This window comes from Pseudophryne corroboree, chromosome 4, assembly GCF_028390025.1.
Source record: "Pseudophryne corroboree isolate aPseCor3 chromosome 4, aPseCor3.hap2, whole genome shotgun sequence".
NCBI classification, from domain to species: Eukaryota; Metazoa; Chordata; class Amphibia; order Anura; family Myobatrachidae; genus Pseudophryne; species Pseudophryne corroboree.
Genome location: NC_086447.1, coordinates 920,674,531 through 920,701,306, shown reverse-complemented (window position 1 = coordinate 920,701,306; position 26,776 = coordinate 920,674,531). Strand labels below are relative to the sequence as shown.

Genomic DNA, 26,776 nt, shown 5'->3' with positions numbered 1-26,776 from the left:
AGGGGCATAGAGGGAGGAGCCAGTTCACACCCAGTCAAAGTCTTTTAGTGTGCCCATGTCTCCTGCGGATCCCGTCTATACCCCATGGTCCTTACGGAGTCCCCAGCATCCTCTAGGACGTATGAGAAAAATTATTTTAGAATTAGAGAAGGGTGAGCATAGAGGAGAGTCACTACCGCCCTATAAACATCAGTTACAGCGACTCAAATTCACCTCTCTATACCCCTGGTATTGTACAATACAAGACCACCGCTGTCTTCCAAAGTCCGATGCCACGTGAAAAGAAGTGCGTCCCTAATACTGAGGGAGCCGCCAGCAGCGTTGTTTAATGGCGCCGCTACCAGCCGGGAAGAAGGAGAAGCCTCCCTGCGTGTAGCCCCTCCGCCGTATCTGCCGCCTAGCGCTTATGCCGGGAAGTTTAAAAAAGCTTTAACACAAGCTCCCTGATCAGCGGTGTGCACCGTATTACCACGGCCTTAGTTAAGACGGCTCCGGTACTAGCGCTGGGTATAGCTGTGCCCTGCAGGAAGCTACATGACCCGGAGACTCTGCTAGTCAAGAGCTCTGGGCTATACTCACCCCCTGGCCTTGCTGACCGGTTTGGCCACAGGCTGTGGGGATTGTAGCAGACACTGCACGCAGCTCTGTAGTTATACCTCCGGGACAGATGTCCCTGTAGCCGGGAACAATGGCTGCAGTTTGAAGAAACTTTGCCAGAGTCCTATAGGTAGCTCCCACGTCGCAGACAGACATGGGCAGTAGGCTGCCTTTATGTCCTCAGCCTGATCATTAGAAATCTCTGGAAAAGCCCAGAGAGGACCGGCTCCCTCGTGCACATTTTTCACACTGGTCTGAGGAAAGGGGGCAGAAGACGGTCACAATTCTAAAGAATTTAAAAGTGCCCGGCACCACTTGACTACCATCTATACCCCACCATAAAGATCCTCCAATGTCCCCTAGTGGATGAAGGGCAAAAAATTATTGGTGGAACAAAACACTGAAAAAACCAGGCCCAGGAGTAAAGTATCTGGAGTGGTCCCAGCACTCTTCTCAGAAGGCTTGGAACAAGCAGAGGAAAATGGGCATCGGACTCTGGAGTGACGAGAGTGGGGAAGTAACTGATGGGAGTGTGTGAAAAGTCTGGGGAGGACAGAACAGGGAGAAGACCCTCTCCATAAGGTAACCTGCTGGGGACCCACTCACCATCTATACAACACTGTGTTAAACAGTTTCTGGTGGTCTAGCAAGAGCGGCGAACCGGGCCCTCATTGTCTACCTCCCACCGGTGGCCCCCTCTTTCCTGACCCTGGCGCCTGGACTGCCTGTAGTGTGGAGCCTGTGTAGCTAGAGCTGCAGTCTGTTAAGAGCTCTGCCCACTGGCAGCTAAGCAGCTGAAATACAAGCACAGTACCTAAGCTGCACTGAAAGTCTCTCTCATGCCCAGATGCCTCCCACTATACTTCATTGTCTCCAGTGTCCCCCATGAGATAAATACCAAATTAAAACTTTCAGTCAAAGTTTCGTAGTTGCTCCCCCTGACTAACATGCATCTGATTTACCTTCAAACTCCTGGTTTTCTATGTAAGGTGCTGGTCCCCATATCCTAACAGTACCGTCGTCAGAAGCACTGGCCATCAGAGAGGGAATCTGCGGGTTCCAACTCACACAGTTCACTGTGCGTGTGTGTCCAGTCAGCTCTGCAATGGGCAGCTCACTGCGTTTGTGCCAGACGTATACTTTATGATCTGTATACAGAAAAATAGATAGAAATTAAACAGAATGAATAAAAGGAGACCGGGCTCAAATCTAGGTTTCCTGTTAATTACCAGAACAATATGGAGCAGATGAAGAGCTGCAGTTTGTTTGCGTCTACCCACACACTCCAGAACTACACAAGTATAGGTAACGCAACTACTCTTGCGGCTCAGCAAATGCTCGTGAGGGCATGAAGTAACACCCGGGGACTGGGCAGAGATGGAGGGAAAAGTAAACACCTGTACTTTGACTGACCAGATACATCCTCAAATCTTGCCTCAATACGCCACGCAGCGCGAGATGACAGATGGGAGGAGAGCCACCAGGTCCCGTGCAACTCCGTTGCTAGCGTTGAGCTTTTTTTTTTGGTTAAAAAAAAAAGGGATTTTTGTTTACTTACCGTAAAATCTCTTTCTCTGAGTCCATCTGGGGGACGCTGCGCCGTTACTTGTGGGTTAGAGGTGTGTGGTTGTGGAGTTTGGCACAGAACTATTTAAAACCTGACTCCTCCCCCCTCTAACCCCTCCCATCTCCTTCCTGCCAAGCCAGTACCTCAGTTAACGTTTAGCCAAGCCAAAGGAGATAGACCGAAAAAAAATAAGAATTTACTTACCGATAATTCTATTTCTCGGAGTCCGTAGTGGATGCTGGGGTTCCTGAAAGGACCATGGGGAATAGCGGCTCCGCAGGAGACAGGGCACAAAAAGTAAAGCTTTAGGATCAGGTGGTGTGCACTGGCTCCTCCCCCTATGACCCTCCTCCAAGCCAGTTAGGTACTGTGCCCGGACGAGCGTACACAATAAGGGAGGAATTTTGAATCCCGGGTAAGACTCATACCAGCCACACCAATCACACCGTACAACTTGTGATCTAAACCCAGTTAACAGTATGATAACAGCGGAGCCTCTGAAAAGATGGCTCACAACAATAATAACCCGATTTTTGTAACTATGTACAAGTATTGCAGATAATCCGCACTTGGGATGGGCGCCCAGCATCCACTACGGACTCCGAGAAATAGAATTATCGGTAAGTAAATTCTTATTTTCTCTATCGTCCTAGTGGATGCTGGGGTTCCTGAAAGGACCATGGGGATTATACCAAAGCTCCCAAACGGGCGGGAGAGTGCGGATGACTCTGCAGCACCGAATGAGAGAACTCCAGGTCCTCTTTTGCCAGGATATCAAATTTGTAGAATTTTACAAACGTGTTCTCCCCTGACCACGTAGCTGCTCGGCAGAGTTGTAATGCCGAGACCTCTCGGGCAGCCGCCCAAGATGAGCCCACCTTCCTTGTGGAATGGGCCTTAACCGATTTAGACTGTGGCAGGCCTGCCTCAGAATGTGCAAGTTGAATTGTGTTACAAATCCAACGAGCAATCGACTGCTTAGAAGCAGGCGCACCCAACTTGTTGGGTGCATACAGTATAAACAGCGAGTCAGATTTTCTGACTCCAGCTGTCCTGGAATATATTTTCAGGGCCCTGACAACTTCTAGCAACTTGGAGTCCTCCAAGTCCCTAGTAGGTGCAAGGCACCACAATAAGCTGGTTCAGGTGAAACACTGACACCACCTTAGGGAGAGAACTGGGGACGAGTCCGCAGCTCTGCCCTGTCCGAATGGACAAACAGATATGGGCTTTTTTGAGAAAAAACCACCAATTTGACACTCGCCTGGTCCAGGCCAGGGCCAAGAGCATGGTCACTTTTTATGTGAGATGCTGCAAATCCACATATTTGACTGGTTTTAAACCAATGTGATTTGAGAAATCCCAGAACTACGTTGAGATCCCACAGTGCCACTGGAGGCACAAAAAAGGGGTTTGTATATGCAATACTCCCTTGACAAACTTCTGGACTTCAGGAACTGAAGCCAATTCTTTCTGGAAGAAAATTTACAGGGCCGAATTTGAACCTTAATGGACCCCAATTTGAGGCCCATAGACACTCCTGTTTGCAGGAAATGCAGGAAACGACCGAGTTGAAATTTCTTTGTGGGGCCTTCCTGGCCTCACACCACGCAACAAATTTTCGCCACACGTGGTGATAATGTTGTGCGGTCACCTCCTTTCTGGCTTTGACCAGGGTAGGAATGACCTCTTCCGGAATGCCTTTTTTCCCTTAGGATCCGGCTTTCCATCGCCATGCCGACAAACGCAGCTGCGGTAAGTCTTGGAACAGACATGGTACTTGCTGAAGCAAGTCCCTTCTTAGCGGCAGAGGCCATAAGACCTCTGTAAGCATCTCTTGAAGTTCCGGGTACCAAGTCCTTCTTGGCCAATCCGGAGCCATGAGTATAGTTCTTACTCCTCTACGTCTTATAATTCTCAGCACCTTAGGTATGAGAAGCAGAGGAGGGAACACATACACCGACTGGTACACCCACGGTGTTACCAGAACGTCCACATCTATTGCCTGAGGGTCCCTTGACCTGGCGCAATACCTGTCCCGTTTTTTGTTCAGACGGGACGCCATCATGTCCACCTTTGGTATTTCCCAACGGTTTACAATCATGTGGAAAAAACTTCTCAATGAAGTTTCCACTCTCCCGGGTGGAGGTCGTGCTGAGGAAGTCTGCTTCCCAGTTTCCATTCCCGGGATGAAAAACTGCTGACAGTGTTATCACATGATTTTCCGCCCAGCGAAAAGTCCTTGCAGTTTCTGCCATTGCCCTCCTGCTTCTTGTGTCGCCCTGTCTGTTTACGTGGGCGACTGCCGTGATGTTTTTCCCACTGGATCAATACCGGCTGACCTTGAAGCAGAGGTCTTGCTAAGCTTAGAGCATTATAAATTTACCCTTAGCTCCAGTATATTTATGTGGAGAAAAGTCTCCATACTTGATCACACTCCCTGGAAATTTTTCCCTTGTGTGACTGCTCCCCAGCCTCTCAGGCTGGGCTCCGTGGTTACCAGCATCCAATCCTGAATGCCGAATCTGCGGCCCTCTAGAAGATGAGCACTCTATAACCACCACAGGAGAGACACCCTTGTCCTTGGATATTGGGTTATCCGCTGATGCATCTGAAGATGCGATCCGGACCATTTGTCCAGCAGATCCCACTGAAAAGTTCTTACGTGAAATCTGCCGAATGGAATTGCTTCGTAGGAAGCCACCATTTTTACCAGGACCCTTGTGCAATGATGCACTGTTTTTAGGAGGTTCCTGACTTGCTCGGATAACTCCCTGGCTTTCTCTTCCGGGAGAAACACCTTTTTCTGGACTGTGTCCAGAATCATCCCTAGGCACAGCAGACGTGTCGTCGGGATCAGCTGCGATTTTGGAATATTTAGAATCCACCCGTGCTGATTGTAGCAGTATCCGAGATAGTGCTCCTCCGACCTCCAACTGTTCCCTGGACTATGCCCCTATCAGGAGATCGTCCAAGTAAGGGATAATTAAGACGCCTTTTCTTCGAAGAAGAATCATCAATTCGGCCATTACCTTGGTAAAGACCCCGGGGTGCCGTGGACAATCCAAACGGCAGCGTCTGAACTGATAGTGACAGTTCTGCACCACGAACCTGAGGTACCCTTAGTGAGAAGGGCAAATTTGGGACATAGAGGTAAGCATCCCTGATGTCCCGGGACACTATATAGTCCCCTTCTTCCTGGTTCGTTATCACTGCTCTGAGTGACTTCATCTTAATTTGAACCTTTGTAAGTGTTCAAAAAAAATTTTTTTTTTTTTTTTTTTAGAATAAGTCTCACCTAGCCTTCTGGCTTCAGTACCACAATATAGTGTGGAATAATACCCCTTTTCTGTAGTAGGAGGGGTAATTTAATTGTCACCTGCTGGGAACACAGCTTGTGAATTTTTTCCCATACTACCTCCTTGTCGGAGGGAGACTTGGTAAAGCAGACTTCAGGAGCCTGCGAAGGGGAAACGTCTCGACATTCCCATCTGTACCCCCGGGATACTACATGTAGGATCCAGGGGTCCTGTACGGTCTCAGCGCCATGCTGAGAACTTGTCAGACGCGGTGGAACGCTTCTGTTCCTGGGAATAGGCTGCCTGTTGCAGTCTTCTTCCCTTTCCTCTATCCCTGGGCAGATATGATCTTATAGGGACGAGAGGACTGAGGCTGAAAAGACGGTGTCTTTTTCTGCAGAGATGTGACTTAGGGTAAAAAACGGTGGATTTTCCAGCAGTTGCCGTGACCACCAGGTCCGATGGACCGACCCCAAACAAGTCCTCTTCCTTTATACGGCCATACTGTGCCGTTTGGAATCTGCATCACCTGACCACTGTCGTGTCCATAACATCTTCTGGCAGTTATGGACATCGCGTTTATTCATGATGCCAGAGTGCAAATATCCCTCTGTGCATCTCGCATATATAGAAATGCTCTATAGTCAATAAAATACTGTCCCTGTCAAGGGTATCAATATTTTTAGTCAGGGAATCCGACCAAGCCACCCTAGCTCTGCACATCCAGGCTGAGGCGATCGCTGGCCGCAGTATAACACCAGCATGTGTGTATATACTTTTTATTATATTTTCCAGCCTTGTCAGCTGGTCCTTGAGGACGGCCCTATCTATAGACGGTACCGCCACTTGTTTTGATAAGCGTGTGAGCGCCTTATCCACCTTAAGGGGTGTTTCCCAACGCGCCCTAACTTCTGGCGGGAAAGGGTATACCGCCCATAATTTTCTATCGGGGGGAACCCACGCATCATCACACACTTTATTTAATTTATCTGATTCAGGAAAAACTATGGTAGTTTTTTCACATCCCACATAATACCCTCTTTTGTGGTACTTGTAGTATCAGAAATACGTAACACCTCCTTCATTGCCTTTAACGTGTGGCCCTAATAAGGAATACGTTTGTTTATTCACCGTCGACACTGGATTCAGTGTCCCTGTCTGTGTCTGTGTCGACCGACTAAAGTAAACGGGCGTTTTAAAAACCCTTGACGGTGTTTTTGAGACGTCTGGACCGTACTAATTGTTTGTCGGCCGTCTCATGTCGTCAACCGACCTTGCAGCGTGTTGACATGATCACGTAATTTCCTAAATAAGCCATCCATTCCGGTGTCGACTCCCTAGAGAGTGACATCACCATTACAGGCAATTGCTCCGCCTCCTCACCAACATCGTCCTCCTACCTGTCGACACACACGTACCGACACACAGCACACACACAGGGAATGCTCTGATAGAGGACAGGACCCACTAGCCCTTTGGAGAGACAGAGGGAGAGTTTGCCAGCACACACCAAAAACGCTATAATTATATAGGGACAACCTTATATAAGTGTTTTCCCTTATAGCATCTTAATATATATATATAAGCATATCGCCAAATTAGTGCCCCCCCTCTCTGTTTTAACCCTGTTTCTGTAGTGCAGTGCAGGGGAGAGCCTGGGAGCCTTCCCTCCAGCCTTTCTGTGAGGGAAAATGGCGCTGTGTGCTGAGGAGATAGGCCCCGCCCCTTTTTCGGGCGGCCTCGTCTCCCGCTCTTAACGGATTCTGGCAGGGGTTAAATATCTCCATATAGCCTCCGGAGGCTATATGTGAGGTATTTTTAGCCAAAATAGGTATTCATTTGCCTCCCAGGGCGCCCCCCTCCCAGCGCCCTGCACCCTCAGTGACTGCCGTGTGAAGTGTGCTGAGAGGAAAATGGCGCACAGCTGCAGTGCTGTGCGCTACCTTTAGAAGACTGAGGAGTCTTCTGCCGCCGATTCTGGACCTCTTCTTACTTCAGCATCTGCAAGGGGGCCGGCGGCAAGGCTCCGGTGACCATCCAGGCTGTACCTGTGATCGTCCCTCTGGAGCTGATGTCCAGTAGCCAAGAAGCCAATCCATCCTGCACGCAGGTGAGTTCACTTCTTCTCCCCTAAGTCCCTCGTTGCAGTGATCCTGTTGCCAGCAGGACTCACTGTAAAATAAAAAACCTAAGCTAAACTTTCCTAAGCAGCTCTTTAGGAGAGCCACCTAGATTGCACCCTTCTCGGCCGGGCACAAAATCTAACTGGCTTGGAGGAGGGTCATAGGGGGAGGAGCCAGTGCACACCACCTGATCCTAAAGCTTTACTTTTTGTGCCCTGTCTCCTGCGGAGCCGCTATTCCCCATGGTCCTTTCAGGAACCCCAGCATCCACTAGGACGATAGAGAAAATTAAACGGTTAAACCAGACAAACCCATGGGAGGGATCGCAGCGTCCCCCAGATGGACTCAGAGAAAGATTTTACGGTAAGTAAACAAAAATCCCTATTTCTCTGTCATCCATCTGGGGGACGCTGCGCCGTTACTTGTGGGATTTCCCAAAGCAAGCTACTGAGAGGAGGGAGACTGCGACGGCATAGCCGTCTGCAAAATACGACGCCCAACCGAGGCAGTCTCCAAACCAAAACTATGAAAACGGTAAAACTTTGTGAAAGTATGGACAGACGACCAGGTCGCCGCCCTGCACAGCTGCTCAATAGATGTGCCACCGCGAACAGCCCAAGAGGCTCCAACAGCTCTAATCGAATGAGCCCTAATAGAGTCAGGAACCGAAACATTTGAAGACACGTACGCCTGTCTGATGGCCGACGTTACCCAACGGGCCACAGTGTTCTTGGAAGCCGGCCAACCTTGTTTGGGAGCATCAATACCAACAAAGTATCCGTACGACGAAAAGACTCCGTACGAGACAAATAAACACGTAAGGCCCGAACTACATCCAGGAGGGCCAAATGGGAGTTCTCCCCGGGAGAAGACGACGGAGTAAATGCTGGAAGGACAATGTCCTGATTTAAATGGAATGCTGAAACAACCTTTGGAAGGAAAGAAGGCTTAGTCCGCAGAACCACCCGGTTCTCATGAAACACTAATAAGGGCGGCCTGCAAGAAAGGGCCGCCAATTCAGACACTCGTCTAGCAGAGGCAATAGCTAAAAGAAAAAACAACTTTTAGTGTTAGATAACGTAGTTCTACAGATTCCAAAGGCTCAAATGGAGATTTTTGAAGGGCCGTAAGGACCAAGTTTAAATCCCAGGGAGGAACCAGAGGAACAAAAGGTGGTTGAATTCTAAGTACTCCCTGAAGGAATGTCTGAACCTCTGGAATGATCGCTAGTTTCTTTTGAAAAAGAACCGACAAGGCCGAAACCTGACCCTTCAGTGAAGAAAGCCTCAGACCCTTCTCGAGGCCCTCTTTAAGGAAAGATAGCAGGCGAGGAAGTCTAAACAGATGCGGAGTAAACCCCCGCTTTTCGCACCAAGCAATGTAAATACGCCATACTCTATGGTAAATGCCAGAAGTCACCGGTTTCCTAGCCCGAATCATCATCTGCACAACAGAACGAGAAAGACCTTTTGCTTTTAAAATGTTGGATTCAAGAACCAAGCGTCAAAGCCAGCCGACTTAAATCTGGGTGGTGACAAGGCCCTTGAAGAAGAAGATCTGGTCGCAGGAGGAGATTAAAGGGGTCTCCGACGACCATGCTGCGCAGAAGAGTGTACCACTGTCGGCGCGGCCAATCTGGAGCCACCAGAATTATTGCGAGACCTTCTCGCCGAATGCGTTGAAGTAGACGTGGAATCAGCGGAATTGGCAGAAACACGTAACCCAGTTGAAACTGCCACGGGCTGTTAGAGCATCGATCAGAAAACGCTTGAGGATCCCGAGTACGTGAGCCGTAGTGAGGAAGCTTCTTGTTGAGACGAGACGCCATTAGGTCTACATCGGGCCGCTAGAGAGAGAAAAACCTCCTGGTGAAGTTCCCATTCTCCCGGATGAATCGTGTGACGACTCAAAAAAATCCGCTTCCCAGTTCTCGACTCCTGGAATGTGAATTGCGGATATTACTGGAACCCACCTTTCCGCCCACGTGAGAATCTGAGCGACTTCTCTCATGGCGGACCAGCTGCGAGTTCCTCCCTGTTTGTTGATGTAAGCCACTGCTGTGGCATTGTCGGACTGCACCCGAACTGGATGACCCTGTACCATGGTCTGAATCTGAAGGAGTGCATACCGGATTGCCCTCAATTCCAGAATGTTGATCTGTAACTTCGACTCATGACTGTTCCAGCGCCCCTGGAAGTGATGAGTCTGGAACACTGCCCCCCAACCGCTGAGGCTTGCGTCCGTGGTGACCATCATCCAAGACCAAACCGTGAACGGCGCTCCTTTTCTCAAATTGTGACTGTGAAGCCACCAGTGAAGCGACTGCCGAGTCTTCACCAACAATCGGATCAACTGCAATTCGAGACGTGTATCCATCCGAGTCCAACAGCCGAGAATCTGAGCCGGAAGAGGTCGGGCATGAAATCTGGCGTATGGGACTGCCTCGAAGGAAGACACCATCTTGCCTAACACCTGCATGCATCTGAGGACCGACACTACCGGTAAGTGCAACAGGGTCCGGATTCTGGACTGCAGATCCCGAATTTTGTCCGTAGGAAGAAACACCTTCTGGCTGTTGGTGTCGAATAAAAGTCCCAGAAAAATCATTTTCTGGGCAGGGAGTAAAGACGACTTTGGAAAGTTTATTATCCATCCGAATGACTGCAGAGTCTCTATCGTTAGACGCAGGCTCTGATTGAGAATCTCCTCTGACGGGGCCTTGATCAACAAATCGTCCAAGTATGGAGTGATGTTGACCCCCTGACAACGGAGAGCAGCGACGACATGACCCATGACCTTTGTAAATACTCGAGGAGCCGTGGAAAGACCAAAGGGAAGGGCCTGAAACTGAAAATGCCACGGACCGACTGCAAATCTCAGAAGAGATTGATGACCTACCCAAATAGGAACATGTAGGTATGCGTCTTTTATGTCTATTGAAGCCAAATATTTCCCTGGTTCCATGGCAGCGATTATTGACCGAATGGATTCCATCTTGAATATTTGGGTTGAGGGCTTTTAGATTCAGAATGGGTCGGAACGAACCGTCCGGTTTGTCCACGAGAAAAAGACCCGAGTAAAAACCCCGACCTCTCTGTTGAGCGGGAACTGGAAGAATTACACCATTCTGTAAAAGAGTGGCTGTTGCATGAAGAAGAGCCTGACGTCTGGAGGGATCGCTCGGAAGGGGAGTGACGAACAGACGATATGGGACTGGTTCCTCGAGATCTAACACATATCCCCTGGATATATGACCCCCGTCACCCAGCGATCTGGGTTCGACAGAAGCCATACCTCTTTGAACTGTAGTAACTGAGCTCCAACCGTCATTGATGCCCCCGGCGATCGTGAACCGTCATGCAGTAGGTTTGTCGGCAGGTTTACTGGCTGGTATACGAGTTGCCTGTGTTCCTCTACCTCGGAATGCCCCTCTTCGTGGGTACCTGGAAAAAGCACGAAAGGAATGGGAATTACCTCTTCCCTGCGTACGAAAGTACCGAAATCTTGTAGTCTTAGGTTTCTGAGGAGCAACTGGAAGAAAAGGGCTCTTTCCCCCTGTAGTATCGGAAATAATCTTCTTTAATTCTGACCCGAAAAGAAACTCACCTTCAAAGGGCACCGCCGTCAAGGTCTGTTTTGAGTCAGAATCGGCATTCCAAACCCGAAGCCAAAGAGACCGTCTTGCTGTCACGGTCAAGGCAGAAATACGGGATTGCAGCGCAGCCGAATCTAACAAGGCCTCACCCACATAAGTAAGAGCCTCCAAAATCTGTTCTGCTAACTGAATGGCTTCCGATGGATCGTCAGACTGCATTCCAGATACGACCTGTTCCAGCCAGTCATCCACGGCCTTGAGGACCCAAGCGCCAGCTAGAATTGGGCGAAGAAAAACACCTGATAAAGAAAACATAGATTTAAGTATTGCTTCAATCTTCCTATCCGTTGGATCCTTCAACGTCACAGACTGTACAGAAGGAATAACCGTAGCTTTTGCTAAATGTGAAATAGAGGCGTCTACCTTTGGAGCCGTTTCCCAAAATCTTGTATCCTCCTCTGTAAAAGGATAGAGAAATTTTAACTTCTTAGGGGCCTGGAAACGAGAATCCGGCTTAAGCCAGGGTTCCTTTAAAATATCCGCAAAATGAGAGTAAGAAGGGAAGGCCGTAACCTGTCTCTTCTGTGGTTTGAAAAAAAAAACAGAGGAAGTCTCTGCCACTTCCGTATCCTGAATATTAAGAGTCTGAAGGATTGCTTCTATCAGCAATCTAACACCTGAGCTAGTAGAAAATTCCTCATCCTCCCAGGTCGAAATTTCATCCCACTCTGGGCCCCTCCTCCAATGGGGATGTCTCCAACTCCTCCCCCGGGAAGGTTATAGCGGGCAACGTCTGTGGCCATTTTGCAGCAGAAGAACTGCCGGCAGAGCTTACAAATTTGTTTAGAGATTGAGTTAAATCAACAAGACACCTGCCCATATTCTGCGCCCAGAGAGGTTCCGCCGTATTCTGACCGGAATCAGCCTCCGATCTGGACTGACGTAAATCAGAAATGGCATCTACCATGTTCCTGGCCCAAGTAGGCATAGACTGATCCGCAGAACCTCCTTGCTGGTCCGCCACAGATGCACCAGAGCATGCAGTACACAGGGTACTCGCGTCCGCGCTACCCTTAGCCAGCTTTGACCCACATTGTGAGCATGAAAAATAAACCACCGAGGATGTCTTCCCCTTTGTAGATTTGTCTGGCTTACCGGTCATAATGAAAACCTTTTTTTTTTTTTTTTTAAGAACAATGTACTACAAACGACCTAACCCAGTAGAGTAGTGGACAGTAGTGTGACTCCTACTGTGCAATTTATATTGAAATAATATATAAGTTATACTGTGCAAAAGAAACAGATAACCTTCACTAAAGTATAGAAGGACACTATGCCCCCAAAGTATACTTGCTGTTAGGTGACCCCCACTGAACAAGTAGGTTGAGTAGTAGTGAGCCAAATAAGTGTTTTAGCCGCGTGTGTGCACAGCGTCCCCCGTACTGCCTCTGGAGAAGATGGCGCCCCGGAGCTCTGTCGACGCTGACTGGAGTGCGTACGCGGTAGTGCAGGGCGGGAATCCGTCCCCTCTGCCACGGACGTACGTGCCGGGTCCTCTCTGAGAAGGCGCGCCGGGTCCTCTCTGAGAAGGCGCGTTGTAGCCTGAAGTCCCCGGCTCGTGCGTGCCGCTACATACAGCGGCTCCAAGCGCCCCCCTTCCCCCTCAGGGAGTGACTCACCGCTCTCCCGGACTCCGGACTATCCGTACACCAGTAGCAGGGATCAGTAAAGCCCTCGCTACTGTGTACCACCCCACATCACCGGGCAAAGGGGAGGGAGGCAGGTGAGGGAAATGTTGTGGTGTGCCACAGTAGGCACACGGAAAGTATCAATAAATAAAATATAATAAGAATTTACTTACCGATAATTCTATTTCTCGTAGTCCGTAGTGGATGCTGGGGACTCCGTAAGGACCATGGGGAATAGCGGCTCCGCAGGAGACTGGGCACAAAAGTAAAGCTTTAGAACTACCTGGTGTGCACTGGCTCCTCCCCCTATGACCCTCCTCCAAGCCTCAGTTAGGATACTGTGCCCGGACGAGCGTACACAATAAGGAAGGATTTTGAATCCCGGGTAAGACTCATACCAGCCACACCAATCACACCATATAACTTGTGATCTAAACCCAGTTAACAGCATGATAACAGAGGAGCCTCCAGAAAAGATGGCTCACTACAGCAATAACCCGATTTTTTTTTTTGGTAACAATAACTATGTACCAGTATTGCAGACAATCCGCACTTGGGATGGGCGCCCAGCATCCACTACGGACTACGAGAAATAGAATTATCGTTAAGTAAATTCTTATTTTCTCTGACGTCCTAGTGGATGCTGGGAACTCCGTAAGGACCATGGGGATTATACCAAAGCTCCCAAACGGGCGGGAGAGTGCGGATGACTCTGCAGCACCAAATGAGAGAACTCCAGGTCCTCCTCAGCCAGGGTATCAAATTTGTAGAATTTTACAAACGTATTTGCTCCTGACCAAGTAGCTGCTCGGCAAAGTTGTAAAGCCGAGACCCCTCGGGCAGCCGCCCAAGATGAGCCCACCTTCCTTGTGGAATGGGCTTTTACAGATTTCGTCTGTGGCAGGCCTGCCACAGAATGTGCAAGCTGAATTGTACTACAAATCCAACGAGCAATAGTCTGCTTAGAAGCAGGAGCACCCAGCTTGTTGGGTGCATACAGAATAAACAACGAGTCAGATTTTCTGACTCCAGCCGTCCTGGAAACCTATATTTCCAGGGCCCTGACAACGTCTAGCAACTTGGAGTCCTCCAAGTCCCTAGTAGCCGCAGGCACCACAATAGGTTGATTCAGGTGAAACGCTGAAAACCACCTTAGGGAGAAACTGAGGACAAGTCCTCAATTCCGCCCTGTCCGAATGGAAAATCAGATGAGGGCTTTTACAGGATAAAGCCGCCAATTCTGACACGCACCTGGCCCAGGCCAGGGCCAACAGCATGACCACTTTCCATGTGAGATATTTTAACTCCACATATTTAAGTGGTTCAAACCAATGTGACTTTTGGAACCCAAAAACTACATTTAGATCCCAAGGTGCCACTGGAGGCACAAAAGGAGGCTGTATATACAGCACCCCTTTCACAAACGTCTGAACTTCAGGGACTGAAGCTAGTTCTTTCTGGAAGAAAATTGACAGGGCCAAAATTTGAACCTTAATGGACCCCCATTTCAGGCCCATAGACACTCCTGTTTGCAGGAAATGTAGGAATCGACCTAGTTGAAAATTCCTCCGTCGGGGCCTTACTGGCCTCGCACCACGCAACATATTTTCGCCAAATGCGGTGATAATGTTTTGCGGTTATATCTTTCCTGGCTTTGATCAGGATAGGAATGACTTCATCCGGAATGCCTTTCTCCTTCAGGATCCGGCGTTCAACCGCCATGCCGTCAAACGCAGTCGCGGTAAGTCTTGGAACAGACAGGGTCCTTGCTGGAGCAGGTCCCTTCTTAGAGGTAGAGGCCACGGATACTCCGTGAGCATCTCTTGAAGTTCCGGTTACCAAGTCCTTATTGGCCAATCCGGAGCCCGAATATAGTGCTTACTCCTCTCCATCTTATAATTCTCAGTACCTTGGGTATGAGAGGCAGAGGAGGTAACACATACACTGACTGGTACACCCACTGTGTTACCAGAGCGTCTACAGCTATTGCCGGAGGGTCCCTTGACCCGGCGCAATACCTGTCGAGTTTTATAAACACGTGGAAGACTTCTGGGTGAAGTCCCCACTTGCTGACAGTGCTATCACATGATTTTCCGCCCAGCGAAGAATCCTTGCAGCTTCTGCCATTGCCCTCCTGCTTCTTGTGTCACCCTGTCTGTTTACGTGGGTGACTGCCGTGATGTTGTCCGAATGGATCAACTCCGGGTGACCTTGAAGCAGAGGTCTTGCTGAGCTTAGAGCATTGTAAATGGCCCTTAGCTTCAGGATATCTATGTGAAGTGATGTCTCCAGGCTTGACCATAAGCTCTGGAAATTCCTTCCCTGTGTGACTGCTCCCCAGCCTCGCAGGCTGGCATCCGTGGTCACCAGGACCCAGTCCTGAATGTCGAATCTGCGGCCCTCTAGAAGATGAGCACTCTGCAACCACCACAGAAGAGACACCCTTGTGCTTGGTGACAGGGTTATCCGCTGATGCATCTGAAGATGCGACCCGGACCATTTGTCCAGCAGGTCCCACTGGAAAGTTCTTGCGTGGAATCTGCCGAATGGGATTGCTTCGTAGGAAGCCACCATTTTTCCCAGAACCCTTTCATTGATGTACTGAGACTTGGCTCGGTTATAGGAGGTTCTCGACTAGCTCGGATAACTCCCTGACTTTCTCCTCCGGGAGAAACACCTTTTTCTGGACTGTGTCCAGGATCATCCCTAGGAACAGACGACGAGTCGTCGGAATCGGCTGCGATTTTGGAATATTGAGAATCCAATCGTGCTGCCGCAACACTACCTGAGATAGTGCTACACCGACCTCCAACTGTTCCCTGGATCTTACCCTTATCAGGGAATCGTCCAAGTAAGGGATAACTAAAATTCCCTTCCTTCGAAGGAGTATCATCATTTCGGCCATTACCTTGGTAAAGACCCGGGGTGCCGTGGACCATCCATACGGCAGCGTCTGAAACTGATAGTGACAGTTCTGTACCATAAACCTGAGGTACCCTTGGTGAGAAGGGTAAATTGGGACATGAAGGTAAGCATCCTTGATGTCCCGAGACATCATGTAGTCCCCTTCTTCCAGGTTCGCAATCACTGCTCTGAGTGACTCAATCTTGAATTTGAACCTCCGTATGTAAGTGTTCAAGATTTTAGATTTAGAATCGGTCTCACCGAGCCGTCCGGCTTCGGTACCACAACAGTGTGGAATAATACCCCGTTCCCTGTTGCAGGAGGGGTACCTTGATTATCACCTGCTGGGAATACAGCTTGTGAATGGCTTCCAAAACTGCCTCCCTGTCAGAAGGAGACATCGGTAAAGCAGACTTTAGGAAACGGCGAGGGGGAGACGTCTCGAATTCCAATTTGTACCCCTGAGATATCACCTGAAGGATCCAGGGGTCTACTTGCGAGTGAGCCCACTGCGCGCTGAAATTCATTGAGACGGGCCCCCACCGTGCCTGATTCTGCTTGTAAAGCCCCAGCGTCATACTGAGGGCTTGGCAGAGGCGGGAGAGGGCTTCTGTTCCTGGGAACTGGCTGATTTCTGCAGCCTTTTTCCTCTCCCTCTGTCACGGGGCAGAAATGAGGAACCTTTTGCCCGCTTGCCCACGAAAAGACTGCGCCTGATAATACGGCGTCTTCTTATGTTGAGAGGCGACCTGGGGTACAAACGTGGATTTCCCAGCTGTTGCCGTGGCCACCAGGTCTGAAAGACCGACCCCAAATAACTCCTCCCCTTAATAAGGCAATACTTCCAAATGCCGTTTGGAATCCGCATCACCTGACCACTGTCGTGTCCATAACCCTCTACTGGCAGAAATGGACAACGCACTTAGACTTGATGCCAGTCGGCAAATATTCCGCTGTGCATCACGCATATATAGAAATGCATCTTTTAAATGCTCTATAGGCAATAATATACTGTCCCTATCTAGGGTATCAATATTTTCAGTCAGGGAATCCGACCACGCCAACCCAGCACTGCACATCCAGGCTGAGGCGATTGCTGGTCGCAGTATAACACCAGTATGTGTGTAAATACATTTTAGGATACCCTCCTGCTTTCTATCAGCAGGATCCTTAAGGGCGGCCATCTCAGGAGAGGGTAGAGCCCTTGTTCTTACAAGCGTGTGAGCGCTTTATCCACCCTAGGGGGTGTTTCCCAACTCACCCTAACCTCTGCGGGAAAGGATATAATGCCAATAACATTTTAGAAATTATCAGTTGTTATCGGGGGAAACCCACGCATCATCACACACCTCATTTAATTTCTCAGATTCAGGAAAACTACAGGTAGTTTTTCCTCACCGAACATAATACCCCTTTTTGGTGGTACTCGTATGATCAGAAATGTGTAAAACATTTTTCATTGCCTCAATCATGTAACGTGTGGCCCTATTGGAAGTCACATTTGTCTCTTCACCGTCGACACTGGAGTCAGTATCCGTGTCGGCGTCTATATCTGCCATCTGAGGTAACGGGCGCTTTAGAGCCCCTGACGGCCTATGAGACGTCTGGACAGGCACAAGCTGAGTAGCCGGCTGTCTCATGTCAACCACGGTCTTTTATACAGAGCTGACACTGTCACGTAATTCCTTCCAACAGTTCATCCACTCAGGTGTCGACCCCCTAGGGGGTGACATCACTATTACAGGCAATCTGCTCCGTCTCCACATCATTTTTCTCCTCATAAATGTCGACACAACGTACCGACACACAGCACACACACAGGGAATGCTCTGATAGAGGACAGGACCCCACTAGCCCTTTGGGGAGACAGAGGGAGAGTTTGCCAGCACACACCAGAGCGCTATATATATATATATATATATACACACACACACACACAGGGATAACCTTATATAAGTGTTTTTCCCCTTATAGCTGCTGTATTGTTTATACTGCGCGTAATTAGTGCCCCCCTCTCTTTTTTAACCCTTTCTGTAGTGTAGTGACTGCAGGGGAGAGCCAGGGAGCTTCCCTCCAACGGAGCTGTGAGGGAAAATGGCGCCAGTGTGCTGAGGAGATAAGGCCGCCGAGAAGGGGGCGGAGCCTATCTCCCGTTTTTCTGTGTATTCTGGCAGGGGTTAAATTCATCCATATAGCCCAGGAGCTATATGTGATGCATTTTTTGCCATCCAAGGTGTTTTTATTGCGTCTCAGGGCGCCCCCCCCCCAGCGCCCTGCACCCTCAGTGACCGGAGTGTGAAGTGTGCTGAGAGCAATGGCGCACAGCTGCAGTGCTGTGCGCTACCTTGTTGAAGACAGGACGTCTTCTGCCGCCGATTTTCCGGACCTCTTCTGTCTTCTGGCTCTGTAAGGGGGCCGGCGGCGCGGCTCTGGGACCTATCCATGGCTGGGCCTGTGATCGGTCCCTCTGGAGCTAATGTCCAGTAGCCTAAGAAGCCCAATCCACTCTGCACGCAGGTGAGTTCGCTTCTTCTCCCCTTAGTCCCTCGATGCAGTGAGCCTGTTGCCAGCAGGTCTCACTGAACATAAAAAACCTAAAACTAACCTTTTCACTAAGCAGCTCAGGAGAGCCACCTAGTGTGCACCCTTCTCGTTCGGGCACAAAAATCTAACTGAGGCTTGGAGGAGGGTCATAGGGGGAGGAGCCAGTGCACACCAGGTAGTTCTAAAGCTTTACTTTTGTGCCCAGTCTCCTGCGGAGCCGCTATTCCCCATGGTCCTTACGGAGTCCCCAGCATCCACTAGGACGTCAGAGAAATGAAGAATATAAAGCATATGAAGGATAGACCAATACTGTCAGAGACAGATTGTGTCTATCCTGTACCTTCTCACTGCCGAACTTCTTCCCCTAGAAACAGGAATCAAGCCCCAGTGACCAAAGTGTGGTGGCTTCCAGCGGCAGAATAGAGTGGGAGCTTCTATCTAACCCCACTCTAGTAGTACCTGTCACCTGTATACAGGGACTAGGCACACAAATAATAAAGGAATAAAATAATAAAATAATAAAACCTAACTAAAATCTTCAGAGAGAGAAAATCTGTGTCTGTACTCCACAGGCACAAAACTGAAACTGGGGTACTGGCTAGGCAGGAAGGAGATGGGAGGGGTTAGAGGGGGGGAGGAGTCAGGTTTTAAATAGTTCTGTGCCAAACTCCACAACCACACACCTCTAACCCACAAGTAACGGCGCAGCGTCCCCCAGATGGATGACAGAGAAATAGGTCTTAGCTGCAACGTGATGCGTCTAGGACACACCAGGAGACTGCCGTTTAATATGACAGCCGCACACACGAGTCTGTACAAAGCACCATGGAACCTGGCATAGGAAAAGCCGCGGCGCTTTGTATATAGATTCAGAGACTCAGCAGCACACAGATCTACAAGTGTTGCATATTCATTTGATCAGCAGTCTCTGTGCATCCTGGTAGTATTGCAACTAAGGGGGTTATTCAGGTTCGTTAGCAAAAAAAAAAAAAAAGCACCCAGGGGAAAACCATGTGCAGTGCAGGTGGGGCAGATGTAACATGTGCAGAGAGTGTTAGATTTGGGTGGGGTGCGTTCAAACTGAAATCTAAATTGCAGCGTAAAAAGTAAAAGCAGCCAGTATTTACCCTGCACAGAAACCATATAACCCACCCAAACCTACTGTAACTCTGCACATGTTACTTCTGCCCCACCTGCAGTGCACATGGTTTTTCCCATTAGTCTGCTCTTTTTGGATTGCTAACAAACCTGAGATGCATTAAGATGCCAGACACTAGCAGAGTCACAAGATCTGGGGGTATACTTAAAGTTTCTAAAAATGGAAAGTGATGTTGGCCATAGCAACAGATGAGATTCGGTCCATCATTTTCTAGGATACAACAGAGAAATGACAGACCACTTCATCACTTTCCATTTTTAGAAGTTTTAGTAAATTTAGCCCCTGGCGTGCGGAGAGGGGGGCTGTTTGGCGATCTAACTACGCATGCGAATAGGGGACAGTCTGGCAGCAACAACGTTTCTTACTCCGCATCAAGTCCAGTGGTCAAAAAAGATATAATGGAACAATGACAGAGCCAAACACGTTTGTATTGCACATTACACTCCGTTATTTTTTATTTTTAACAATTTTATGACTTGGGAGCCTTGTACATCTATAACATTTATACACCTACATCATATGCCTAGTAGCCAAGTTGCCTACACTTGCTATGTGATCCAAAAGTGACCATTATCACCAATCGCATCTCACTTGTCCAAGTTTTACCACCGACGAATCCGGTCTCGTGACTCAGCCCAAGCAACACACACTGCTACTTAAGTCCCATCCTCTTTCTCTGTATTCTCTGTATCCTCAGTACCCCCTCGCCCCCCCTTATCTTTCTCACTGCAGCAGGAGGTAACAGGATGCTGAACAGAAATAAACATGGCGGATAATTTTACCTTCACTGCCGCTAGCGATGAAGTCCTCATTGTGACCACCAAAGCATGAGTGTATTGTGTAGAAGCCCTGTGTCACACCTTGATACTTTCTCACTAAAACTCTATCTTGCAAGTCCCATAAATGAACGCCCTGAAGGTCAAAATGAAAGAGAAGCTACACATTAGAGTCAAATGTCACCGCATTCAGCCAGGTAATGTACTCGGCAAACTGGCATTACAGGAAAATAAAAGGACAAGCCATATTTATTTTAAGTGCCAGCTCCCTGTAAAGCCACCATCATCACCCCACGGTTTTGAAGTTGTGCCAGTGTCCCCCCCTAGTGGCTGACAGAAAAATAAAGTCACTTTTTTATGGTGAGAGAAGGTGGCGGTGGGAAATCTGACAGCACCCCCTCCCACTACAAAATGTAGTCAGCCGACATGTGGTTTTATTCTTAAGACATAACATACATGGGCCCTCCTGGAGCAAGCCAATAGCAGAAAGGGGAGAGCAGAACTTACCTGAGTAGCTACGTTTAACAATGCTAGTCTTCCGTTTTTTGATATTGTGAATGACATAATAGGATGGTCTTCTTGCACTCTGAAAAAGACAGACAGCAGGGTCAGAGATCCCGGGTCACACTCCGTACTACACATACGGAAGAGGTCTTATTGTACGGTCATGCTCTCTTTTTTTTTCATTTGTGCATGATAGAACTAGTGTAGTTTTAGTTTTTAAGCGAATGCTTACAGAGCAGACCATTAAGTCCAGTTCCATTATTTGTCTTCCCCAACAAGCAGCATTCAATCGGTTCTCACAAGTGCCCCCTTCATTTGAGATACAGACAGCTCTGTTACACCGGGCACACTTGATGCAACCCAGCCGGCGCTCTGTGTGACAGGACTCTGGCCAGAGTGCCTCGTTATGCCGCCCAAATACCATGAAGCATGTGTGGGGATGACTCTGTCCAGGGCTTAACCCAACAGGCTTCGAAAGAACTGTATTTTAGGTTCCCTAAATATATAGTCTGCAAATGGAAGTAGGACACACTCAAAATAAGTCAGAGAACACTCTGAAAGTTAGCACCACATTTCCAAAGATAGTCAAAACAAGATATTTATAAGAAAAACAAATACCTGGGGACAGGTAATGGGGTAGGGACTCAACATGACAATTATTGAGACTGGACGACCTAAGTGGAGAGGACTTTCCTAACCAAAAGGTCTTTAGTCTTTCTGAAAGTACCTTCCTGCCTCACCTTCCAAATGCTCTGCACACACACACAGAGGTGTGCAGCGTTCCCATATTACTCTGTGCTGGCAAAACACCCAGAAACAGAATAATAAGACATCTCTCACATGTTTCTGTCTGTTAGGTCCTCGAAGTTATAGCCCCGTATCCGCTGGTGGGTGTCCGAGGCGAGGACAGTCTTGCCATCAGTGAGGCACCACAGACACTGCACTCTCACACCCTCCCAGGAGTCCAGTAGGTTGCCATCTAGATCCTGTAGAGAGAGACAGATCTGAGCAGGGAGGCATGGTAGAACGTGTGTTGTCTCAAAGTGCTGGTGTTCTAGGTTTGTTTCAGCTCAAGAACATTATAAAAAGTAGTGGTGGTGGTGGTGTAGGGGGGTAAAACTACATATAAACCATAGGTAGGTGTCATCAAGAAGAGGAATGGTGTCTGCCAAGTCTCTAGGTGGAGAATGTACACCCTGTAGGTTTTTCCCACGGAGGGTGGTGTATATTTGGTGTCTGCCAAGTCTCTAAGTGGGGAATGTACACCATCTGGTGATTTCCCCCCCCCCCCCCCCCTTCCCCTGAGGAGGGTCTGTGTATATTTGGTACGTCTAATGCATCCCATCTGTAATGTGGTATATACTAAAGATGTTGGTGTAGGCTCCATCCCCCAATTTAGTCACAGAGCCAATAAGTTGGGTTTATCCCCTGCACTCCAGAGGTTGAGGCTAGATGCACTGTGCTACACTGGAGGTTTGCATTTATTGTGGGGAATAAAGCACATCATACGCATTGGTAGAACTGTCCCCGCTGGCCACCGGTCACAAATCGTTTTCCGTCAGGATTCCAGGCCACGCTCGTCAGACTGTCTTCATGAGACTGGCTCATTTTTGTCCTCAATTCACCAGACTGGAAACAGATGTAAACACAGAAAACAAGTTAATCTCTACACATCAGTAAAGGGCATTCACTCACTAGTATCGCTCAACTAATGTGGCTATTGTTTCTAGGCAGAACAGATCAGCTGATACAGGAGTGTCCTCATATACCTGCTCTTTTATTAGCGTTAGACGGTAAACATATAGTCATCCCTGGTGGCCCAGTGGATACTTACCTGGTGGCTCAAGTGGCCTCCGGTCATGTGACTGTCACTACCGGGTCAGATGACAGATCCGCATGCATTACAATAATTATCCCCCAACCCCTAGCTCTAGTGCCTAACCTCCCCTGAGAATATCATTTTGCCCATCGATATTTTAAGTATCGATATTATAAAAATTGACAACGTAATCATCAACCTAATTATTACAACCCACTTTCCCAGACAATACCTTCTCCAGTATCAACATGCTAACTATTAGCAACCCTGCCCCTTATAACAAGAAATAGTCTAGCATATTAAACATTTGGGTAGAGGGGAGACCGGCGGGGCCAAAGCTTATGACAGCTAATGTCTTCTACAGCAACATACACAAGGCTACAGAATGAAGGTGGTTCTATTATGAGAGACCTGGAATGCAGTGGAAGATGTCAGCAGTACCGCTGACAACTAGTGTGACAGCAAGTCCACCTTACCTGTACATTCCACAGCCAGAGCTCTGAGCAGTCGTCTGGGCCGCAAGCAACAAGATAGTTGTCATCTGGGCTCCAGGCGAGGTAGGAGACACCATAAGCGTGGCCTTCTAACGTCTTCAGTAACTTCAGCTGGTGTGTGTCCTGGGGAATGAAGACAATCATTTTATCTGCTGAGTAGACAGACAAAAAGGACCCAAAAAGGAAGGTAGAGCCAGTCACAGAGGTGCACTGCTCATCACAATACATGCTTGGTGTCACCGCAATATATCCTGGTCCCCTTTTGTCCAGTACTTTACACCCTAATGCTCAATCTAACCTACTCCTGGAGTAGGTTGTCAAGCAATATACAAGCAGATTCTTTTCAGCTTGTATTGCGGAGCCATTTCCTGCACAGGACTGCATGTGCCGAGTGTCTGTCGCAGCCTATGCCGACTGTTGTGCCTGTCCGTCCCTGCAAAGGCGTTGGAGGAGGCAGCCCATGTGCAGGCTGCGCTAAGCTTCATCCCCTCTAGCCGGAGACAGAGCTTAGCTGTGGGCACTAGGAACCCTAGGGGACCCTAGCGCTGTCCCATAAAGTACAGCACATGGTTAGTTCTCCAGGAAAATGGTACAGCAGTGATTTTTCTACTGCACATGCACGAAACATCCAGAAAATTGCGCGGTGCCATTTTCCCAGTGATTCCGCCAGCGCTGCGGGTATCGGGAGGGTAAGTATGAAGAATAATAGGTGCAGGGTGTGGGCTCTCCCTGGACCCCGAGGACCCATGTGCACAGCACAAACTGCACCCATTATACATACGCCAGTGTGTCTCAGCCTGCGCTGTCTGCAAGCGCCGGCTGCATAGAGCACTCTGACAAGAGGTTCTGTGTGGCCAGGGATTGCAGCTTTGGAGGGGGCAGTGAAGTGGCCACAGGGTGGGGTGATTGTTTGCCCGGGTGATTGCTGCAGAGATCTTGTTTGCCTGGGAACCCCCTCAGTTGCATGGCCGTGGGGTCGTTTTGCCTGGGGTGTGGTGATGGGGATGGGGGATGGGAGGGTAGCTGCTCAGTAATGTGGCTGGAAGGGGTGGGGAGAGAGAGATTGACAACAGTGGTCTGGCTCCTACACTTTCATCCTGGCTCTGCAGTCTATGCCAGTTTTGTAAATGTTGCGACGCGCCCTGATCCTTTTGGAAGTGACGAATTGCACCCTGCCCTCCCTACCACCACACGCAGACACAACCTGACTCTGGGAGCCGCAACAGAAGCTTGGTGGAGCACCGGATGCCCGGCCGTAGCCCAGTGCCCGGAGATGCACACCATTTATAGACCAAGGCTGGTAGTCGCTGGCAGCATGCTAACTGTGACTCCACACAAAGTCTCTGCTGCAGAGTCATCAGAAAGGAGCGGGCACACCTCATACCCACCCACAGCACACACTCTAAAGCAATCTTCTATAAAGTAGGCAATACTGTGCGGCACAATGTAAATTTGGGTCATTACAGTACATGTAATGGAACATTGATTATATTAATGATGTGTATATAAATGAATACCTAATTTTTACCACGCGTTCAAAATTATACCAAAATGTATAAATAAACCCTACAACAATATGGGCTAACACAGGCACGTTATATATAAATATAATCACACACTATATACCATCACATAGCATAACCACGCAGGACCAGAAACAGGAGAGAAGATGATCAACGCCAAAAGGTAGACGTGATTGGGGTGTACAGCTATGTTCATTTAGGAGCCTCTCCTATAAACAACTCATTCCTATAAGATTATTGAGCACAATTAACATTCCTATCCTGTTACAGGTCTTATGGAAAGGAACACTGACCTCTTTCATAATGCTAATTACCCCACTTCAGGCATCTTACACAACCGTAGAGTGTGCCAAGCAACGCACAGACTGCCCTAATCCTTCTACACCAGAGGACACACAAACAATACAAAGAACACACAAAGCAGTTCATCCTGCCCAACCAAAAGCTGCGACACAAGGGAATGGCATTTGCTTATGTCTTTTAAGATTTATAACTCGCTGCGTGCGTATTAAACATGGCAAAGCAGTGACTGTATAAACCAGCAGGCAAAGAGCAGTGTCTGTACTCACCGGATGAACCCTGAATGTACATGGCACTATACATTAAGGAAATTAATACTGCAACACCAGAGGTACCAGCGGCAGACCCCAACGTAAGGATTACCAACAGGTAGTCTAATGTGTAGGTAGACATCGGGTAGGAGAGAGGGAGGTGGTGAGGTTGTAACGCTGACCTCTAGTGGCAGGGGTGGAGAGGGCGGCTGGTATTCTCCTTCCGGCAGCTCCAAGCAGTGAGCCGCACTGTGAATCACCCAGTAAGCCACACAGTGCCGACGTTTCCACTAGTGCTGCGTGACTTTCAGCAGCATCACAGTGCCAGCCTGCAGGGATATCCAGCCGGGTGGACTTCCCTGAGAAACACTGCCCTCACTTTCCCAAACACAACTTTTTATTGCATTTGTGCTTTTGAGAGAGTGCCATATAGGTATGGGCACACAGCGATTCAGATAAGCTTTATAGAGGAGAGCAGGCAAAATATTCTGACAATGGGGACAGCTATTTCGGAAGCCTCCACCTGTCCTCTCTCACACAATAAGTAGCGTATAATATTTATATACATTTTTCAACTATTACAGGGAGAGACTTAAAAGCAGCACAAACTGTTAAATAGATGTGAACAGCAGCACAATATATAAAAACAGAAGACTGTGACCAAGCCCCAACACTCATTGTTTACGCTGAGCAAGCGTCGGCCCAGTTACTGTACAAAGTAAAGGCTCTGGTTACATGACCTTACTGAGCCACGGCATTATCAGGAGCTGTGGTAAGAGAGACATCATTTAAGCTACAAAGGCACGGGCAATACTTACTGGATCGACCTGCCAAATAATAACAGTTGTGTCTTTTGATCCCGTCGCTAGTTTAGTGCCGTCATTGGAGAACTTACAGAACCAGACTTCGTTGCAGTGTTCGGTTAGGACTTGCTGAGTGAAGCATGGAAACTGCTTCCTTAAAGAGGAGAAAAATGGGGGAAGAGGGTTAAAATCATCATAGTTGCATAGTTTAATTCCACCAAGATATCAACCTAGCTTTCTGGGTTTTAGGGGTCAATCCAATCGTGGGTGAAGGGTGTTAGCCGCCATATCAACGAAGCGGACTCCACCGGCAACGGAACCGCATCTCGCACCCTTCACGGGCCAATCTCCCCCCCAAATTCGTACAATATTGTAAGACGCTCTACGGGACTGCAAACATTGTGCGATTCCCAGCAGCCGTCCCAAGTGCGGATGATGTCTCATTCTCGCACAGGGCCAAAAAAAGCTCTCCCACAATTGGATTGACCCCTTAAAGTCTCAGGACAATAATCCTAGGCTCTTCTCTCCTAGTTATGCCGGCACAGCAAAGATTAAAGGGGTCAGAAGTCGGGAGTCCATCGCTCGTCTGGACCCATAGGGCTAGAGGCAACATCTCTTGGAGAGTGATAAAATGGAAAATGATAAACTATCAGCCAACCAGCTCCTGTTATTTTTTCAAACACGGCCTGTGACATGACAGTTAGGTGCTGATGCTGGTACTTTTCTCTCTCCAGTTTATCACTCCCCATGTGATGATGCATCTAGCCCAGTGTGTTTTTTTTTTTTTTACACAAGCAGCTGGAACATGACACGTCGGACATAAAGGACTG

At 48.6% G+C, this 26,776-nt stretch overlaps 1 protein-coding gene across 1 annotated transcript in view; it reads right to left on the bottom strand.

The window, feature by feature from the left end:
* Nucleotides 1-26,776, bottom strand: part of WDR26 (WD repeat domain 26) — a 185,173-nt gene that overhangs the window by 19,809 nt on the left and 138,588 nt on the right. Inside the window, exons 8-14 of the mRNA XM_063919005.1 lie at nucleotides 25,962-26,100; nucleotides 23,052-23,192; nucleotides 22,266-22,385; nucleotides 21,597-21,742; nucleotides 20,760-20,838; nucleotides 20,259-20,388; nucleotides 1,560-1,745 (exon numbers count right to left, since the gene is read on the bottom strand). Of these exons, the coding sequence (XP_063775075.1) occupies nucleotides 1,560-1,745; nucleotides 20,259-20,388; nucleotides 20,760-20,838; nucleotides 21,597-21,742; nucleotides 22,266-22,385; nucleotides 23,052-23,192; nucleotides 25,962-26,100 (941 nt within the window). The remainder of the gene's footprint in view (nucleotides 1-1,559; nucleotides 1,746-20,258; nucleotides 20,389-20,759; nucleotides 20,839-21,596; nucleotides 21,743-22,265; nucleotides 22,386-23,051; nucleotides 23,193-25,961; nucleotides 26,101-26,776) is intronic.